At 43.0% G+C, this 5,367-nt stretch overlaps 2 protein-coding genes across 2 annotated transcripts in view; both read right to left on the bottom strand.

The window, feature by feature from the left end:
- The window catches only part of LOC105367657 (ubiquitin-conjugating enzyme E2 R2-like), a 43,519-nt gene extending 39,812 nt beyond the window's left edge, over positions 1–3,707 (bottom strand). Inside the window, exons 1-2 of the mRNA XM_011506425.1 lie at positions 3,213–3,707; positions 2,401–3,146 (exon numbers count right to left, since the gene is read on the bottom strand). Coding sequence (XP_011504727.1) covers positions 2,401–3,146; positions 3,213–3,254 — 788 coding nt within the window. The 5' untranslated portion in view covers positions 3,255–3,707. The remainder of the gene's footprint in view (positions 1–2,400; positions 3,147–3,212) is intronic.
- The window catches only part of LOC105367386 (signal-induced proliferation-associated 1-like protein 1), a 104,215-nt gene that overhangs the window by 80,140 nt on the left and 18,708 nt on the right, over positions 1–5,367 (bottom strand). The gene's annotated exons all lie outside the window — the stretch shown is intronic.

Genomic DNA, 5,367 nt, shown 5'->3' with positions numbered 1-5,367 from the left:
AATCACATTGAGTTGCCCGTTATTCATTCGGTAAGGCACAAGTACGGGCTTGCACTCTCCGGGAGCAGGCGCTTCTTGCGTGTTATGTACCGTAGAGGAATGCGCTCGCGTTCCCTCCTTTGTGCTAAGCGACCGCTCGCTCGCTTTAGAGAATGAGGGACAATGCGGCGGGGGATGGCGTGTAGGATGCGGGATGCTGGGCTCAAAGAGAGAGTGCAGGCTCGATGGCTCGGAGCAAGGCCGAGGTCGAGGGTACGTTTGCCACTATGCGCGCTGATGTCGAAAATGCAGAAGTTTGAGTAGAGACGTTTCTCGTTGGAGCACCCCCCCCCTCACCTCACCTTTGTATGTATCGATCCCTCGTTTAGCTCCATTGGTATGCGTGCGTGTGCATGCATCATCTTTTTCTATCTTTTTTATTCCCGCTGGGAGGGTACGGAACGCACAGATTTCATCCTCTGATATCTTATAAAGGCCCAGTGATACGCGGAAGGGATGCGCCCGCGTGCGCGTGTGCGCGCGGGCGGGCGAACGCTTAGGGTATGTGTGTGCGGGCGGAGGCGATCGATCGAGTGACATTATGATGGCACGATGGTATGTAATAGATTCGGATTATCGATATCTTTTTTTTAGTTTTTTCTTTTACGCATCGGCAGCGATGCTCGAGAATCTCTTAAGGCCAGCTTGGATTGTTAAAAGTGAGACATGATTATTTGAAATGCCAGATTTCTTCGTAGGCTACATTAATATTAAGTCGTAATTTTAAGATTTTCTTATTCAGAGATTGTGTATTTGATGTATTTGATATTATTGTAGTTATATATATATATAAAAAAATTAAAAAAAAAATTTATGATATCAATCGAAAGCATTTTACAGGTATTTATTTTTCAGCTTTATGCTTATAATATTTATTTATTATAACATTTATTTATCATTTTAATTTAATTAAAAAATGTTGATTTATCTAAAAGTGGATATAGAATATTCGAGGAATCCACAATATTTCAGATCAAATGAAGCAGAATTGTTTACTCAATAGAAATAATTAATTCGCTAGTCTTATTGTGTAAACATACTGACTGAAATGTCGATGATATGAGAATGATGAAGAACGAAAATATGAATTCCGAATAGTTAACTGATTCTACAATCTCTTATTGTGAATTTTACGTTTTCAACGAATACACGACCAATGCCATTCCGTACTTTCATTCGATTATCGTTTATTATTTGTCTAAAACATAATGGGAAAAACTTTTCTTCGTTATTGTAAATATTATTATAATTTATATCCTAAATAAGTTTTCATAATAGCAAATCCATTGAAAAAATATCTACAATCCGTAACGGAACAATAGTGATATTTTAGGCCTATTGAGTTTGTATTAAAAGACTTTCTTTTTTTCTATTTATTAGTTACGACAAGAGAGAGAGAGAGAGAGAGAGAGAGAGAGAGAGAGAGAGAGAGAGAGATTAAATTTGTAAATTGTTTAATATGGGTAGGATGCCTTTAAAAATCGTTAAGTTGTTCGTACGTACGTTTGACCATTTATTATTTATTAACAAGAAATAATGTATAATTTCTTAGGTTTTATCGTATTAGGATCTGGACTTGCCTTTATTATGTCAATATATACGATACGTCGCTGATGAAGAGAACGGAACAATTTCTCAAGTCTAGTAAACTTACGGATTATTTATTTACATTTATTCGCTACAACAGCTTCGCATTTTTGGACAATCAATGTAAGGAGTATTTGTATATTATGTTGTCGCGCCCGTCATTATTTAAAATATAATTCACATATTTATATATAAGATACCAAGTAAATATTCGAGTAAAAGTCTTAAACATTAGAAAGTGTCGTGGCAGCGTGAGGCACGTTCATGCGCGTTTCTTGAAAGTAACGGATAATAAAATTAAGTAAAAAAACAAAACACAAAAAATCGGGCTTTTGATAAATGTACCCGAACGAATTCACTTATATTGAACGTCACGATACGATCCGACCTTCCAGTCTGTCACGATTCACTCCTCGTTTCCTCATTGAGGATCTTTGCACAACTGCACACAGCCAAAAAACAAAGCCAGGGTGATCCTGCCGTCGGGAGGCTCACGACTGTTGCTCTCCGTCGTTATAGTCTGCGGTCACCTCTTCCTCCCTCTTCTTTTTCTTCATCACCTTTCCCACTCCATCGTTATCCTTGTCAATCACGGTATTCCCGTCATTTTGGTCCTTCTCTTCATCCTCGTTCTCCTCACCCTCCTCAACCACTTTGTAGTCGTCGTCATTATCATCGTCGTCATCGTCGTCGTCGTTGTCGTCGTTGTCGTCGTTGTCGTCGTCCTCGACGTCGTCGTCGTCGTCGTCGTCGTCCTCGTCGTCGTCATTGTCGTCGTCGTCGTCGTCATCGTCCTCTTCCTCCTCCTCCTCCTCCTCCTCTTCCTCATAGACGTCATCACCAATATCAAGATCGTCATCATCGTCGAGATCGTCCGCGTAAAAGTCCATGGTGTCGGGTTCGTCTTCCTCGTAAGCCGGCTGCTTTGCACCAGAGGCGCAATACTCTTCAACGGTCATGGGCACAACGACGCCCTCGCGCTCCGCTTCGGCCCTCGTTGACCTGACCTGGCGCCTTACCGTGCGCTCGTACTCGTTGTCGCGACCTCCCGAGTCCCTCCATCGCCTGTACATGAGGGAGGCGTCGACATTGGCCGGACTCGCGGTGTTGGGCTCGTTAAGGAGCGAGATTACTGAGAGGAGGATCGTCCTTACGTTCTGAGTGGGATTCCAGCGCTCGGAGGCGAGCTCACCGCTGAGGGGATCGTCGAACGGCGGATGCAGGATCGATATGCAGAGGCAACCGTTCGCGTAGACGTTCGGATGGAGGAGCTTGGTGAGGAACCGGATGCTCGGCGGACTGTAAGGGTAGTCCGTGGGAAACTTCATGCGGGCCTTAAAGTAGCCACCCTGGTAGATGGTGTTGGGCGGCCCGTAGATCGCGACATCCCATTCGAACAGGTTGTCCTCGTTCATCAAATTCACCCGGAAGCCCTCCACGGGCTCGCGCTGCAGGCTGCTGTACTCGAGCGCCAGGGAGCGCTTCGCGCGATTTAGCGGCTGCTGTTGTTGCTGTTGTTGCTGTTGTTGTTGTTGTTGTTGTTGTTGTTGTTGTTGTTGCTGTTGCTGTTGCTGTTGCTGCTGTTGTTGCTGTTGTTGTTGCTGCTGTTGCTGCTGCTGTTCCTGCATGACGCACGATTCCTTATACGGCCCTTCCTGGCGTACCTTGGGGAATTCGCTGAGGGGCTGGAGCACCGGTCGCGGATGCGTAACTGCTTGCCGAGTCGCTCGGCATCGGCGAGTATTGAATGCGCGGGCAGCTGCTCTAATATTGGATTGGCCACGGAGCTAATGCGGACGTTTAGTCCTCCTTCGAGGCGAAAGCCTTGTATATTTGTAAACTTTTAGGCTGAGGTGTCGATCGGGCGCCGTTACGTCGTTGAGACGAAAGGCTTTGTTTCCAGAAGGCGTATTTGTGTTGGTAGATGAAAATTTTATTCGTCGCACGAGCTTCCTAGCAGTTACTTATCGAGACATTATATCTATAATAATTAACGGTGCTCTTTAACATTCGCACGATCAATGAAAACCGTCCAGTTTGCATTTCTATCGCACTTGTATTTAATAGCGAATAACTTGGTCATAGGGCTTGAGCAATTTTCAATTGAATTTTTTAATATTATAAACTCATAAGGAATTTTTCTTTCGTGCCAATGGTTTTTACGAAATTATCTAAAATCTTGTATATTCTTAAGCTATATATATTTATTCGTATATTCGTATCCGAGAGAGCAATAATTTATCGTAACTTGGTTTATAATAAAAGTTAAGCTGTAATTATATATAGCAGCTGCTTCTTGAATCTCGCTTGAAAATAAACAGATTTAATTATCGGTATACGAGTTGTGCGAATTTCCAAATCGGCATAGACATTTCGTACACATAGGATAATTGTGCGAAAGGACGCGAGTGCGCACATCGAAAGTAAATAACCCGATAATGGACGACAACGCGTTTATATAATATACAATTATCAATTAAGAAATCACTGGAGTAGACGCTTTTGAGTTTCGTTTCCGTGAACGGACCTTAACAATGCATAATTAGCGCGCGTTCGTGCACCAAAGACGGATCTTCGAAAGGGCATCTCTCTCTCTCTCTCTCTCTCTCTCTCTCTCTCTTGCTTCGATCAACGTCCGTCAGCGTCGATCGCCCGGAGGTCAATCGACGCATCCGGTGCCGATTAACCGAGAGCGCGTTCCTTGCTCTTCCTATATGCATTTTTAAGAAGTAATTTCCGCTGGGAAGCGAGGCCGTCCGTTCGTGTCTCTCGTCGCTCGGTGCAGATCGGAAGTCCCGCGTTTTCGAAGATTCTTTAATTTCCTTTGCGCGGAGATGCATGATATGCTCGGGTGACGAGCTCCGGTATCTGCTCGCGCCATAGCCGACACGACGATCGGGCACAAATGATGACAACTGTAGGACAAGGAAGTCACCGATAATGCTCTCATTCAACAGACGCAAGTACATTAGCGCGATCGTGCGTGAACTTTACAAATGCAATTTTAACTCATTACATTATAAAGTTATACTACCGTCGAATGCCGTATTGTTTGATTAAATCACTCACAATGGCTTTACAAGTGTGACGCTCTCGGCGACCTACTATTCGTTTATTCAATTTACGCACTCAATTTCTTTTTTCCCGCTGGAAAATTCTTACTCCTTATTGAGGAGGTTCTCTTTCAAAATTAACTTTCAAAGACTGCCTAATGGATTCCATATTCTGCATATGTAATATAGATAAAATTCCAAATAATAAATGGACGGTAAGATTGGCATAATAACTTATGCTACTACGCTTTATGGCATCCGAGCAATTACAGTTCGTAAACTATTCAATGTTCGACGTTATTTATCCGTTCATAAATATTGAAATATATTTAAGGATAATTCCTTCCGTCGATTAGAACAAAATTGGATATAAAAATAAGAAAAAAAGAAATAAATAAAAAAATTTTAAAAAAAATAATAATAAAAGAAAATTAGAAAAAGGCATAAACGCCGCTTCACAGCTGGTCGGACTTACGAGTAGGAACGCCGCCAGCAAAACGCCATAATCTGCTTATTTGTGGGTACAGGAGGCTCTTCCGTCTGGCGCATTCGAGGGCTAAAATAGACGGCGTTTTGCATTGTTTAAAAATCGAAGTCTCAGGGTCAGCCCGAGGGAGGAGGGAGGCGATGGCGCGACGCTCTTACACATTATATGTAAAGGCTAGAGCGTGCTAAAGCCCGATGTAAA

Source organism: Ceratosolen solmsi, unplaced genomic scaffold (genome assembly GCF_000503995.2).
Source record: "Ceratosolen solmsi marchali unplaced genomic scaffold, CerSol_1.0 scaffold7, whole genome shotgun sequence".
In the NCBI taxonomy this organism is placed as follows: Eukaryota; Metazoa; Arthropoda; class Insecta; order Hymenoptera; family Agaonidae; genus Ceratosolen; species Ceratosolen solmsi.
This window is presented reverse-complemented; position numbering and strand designations above follow the sequence as displayed.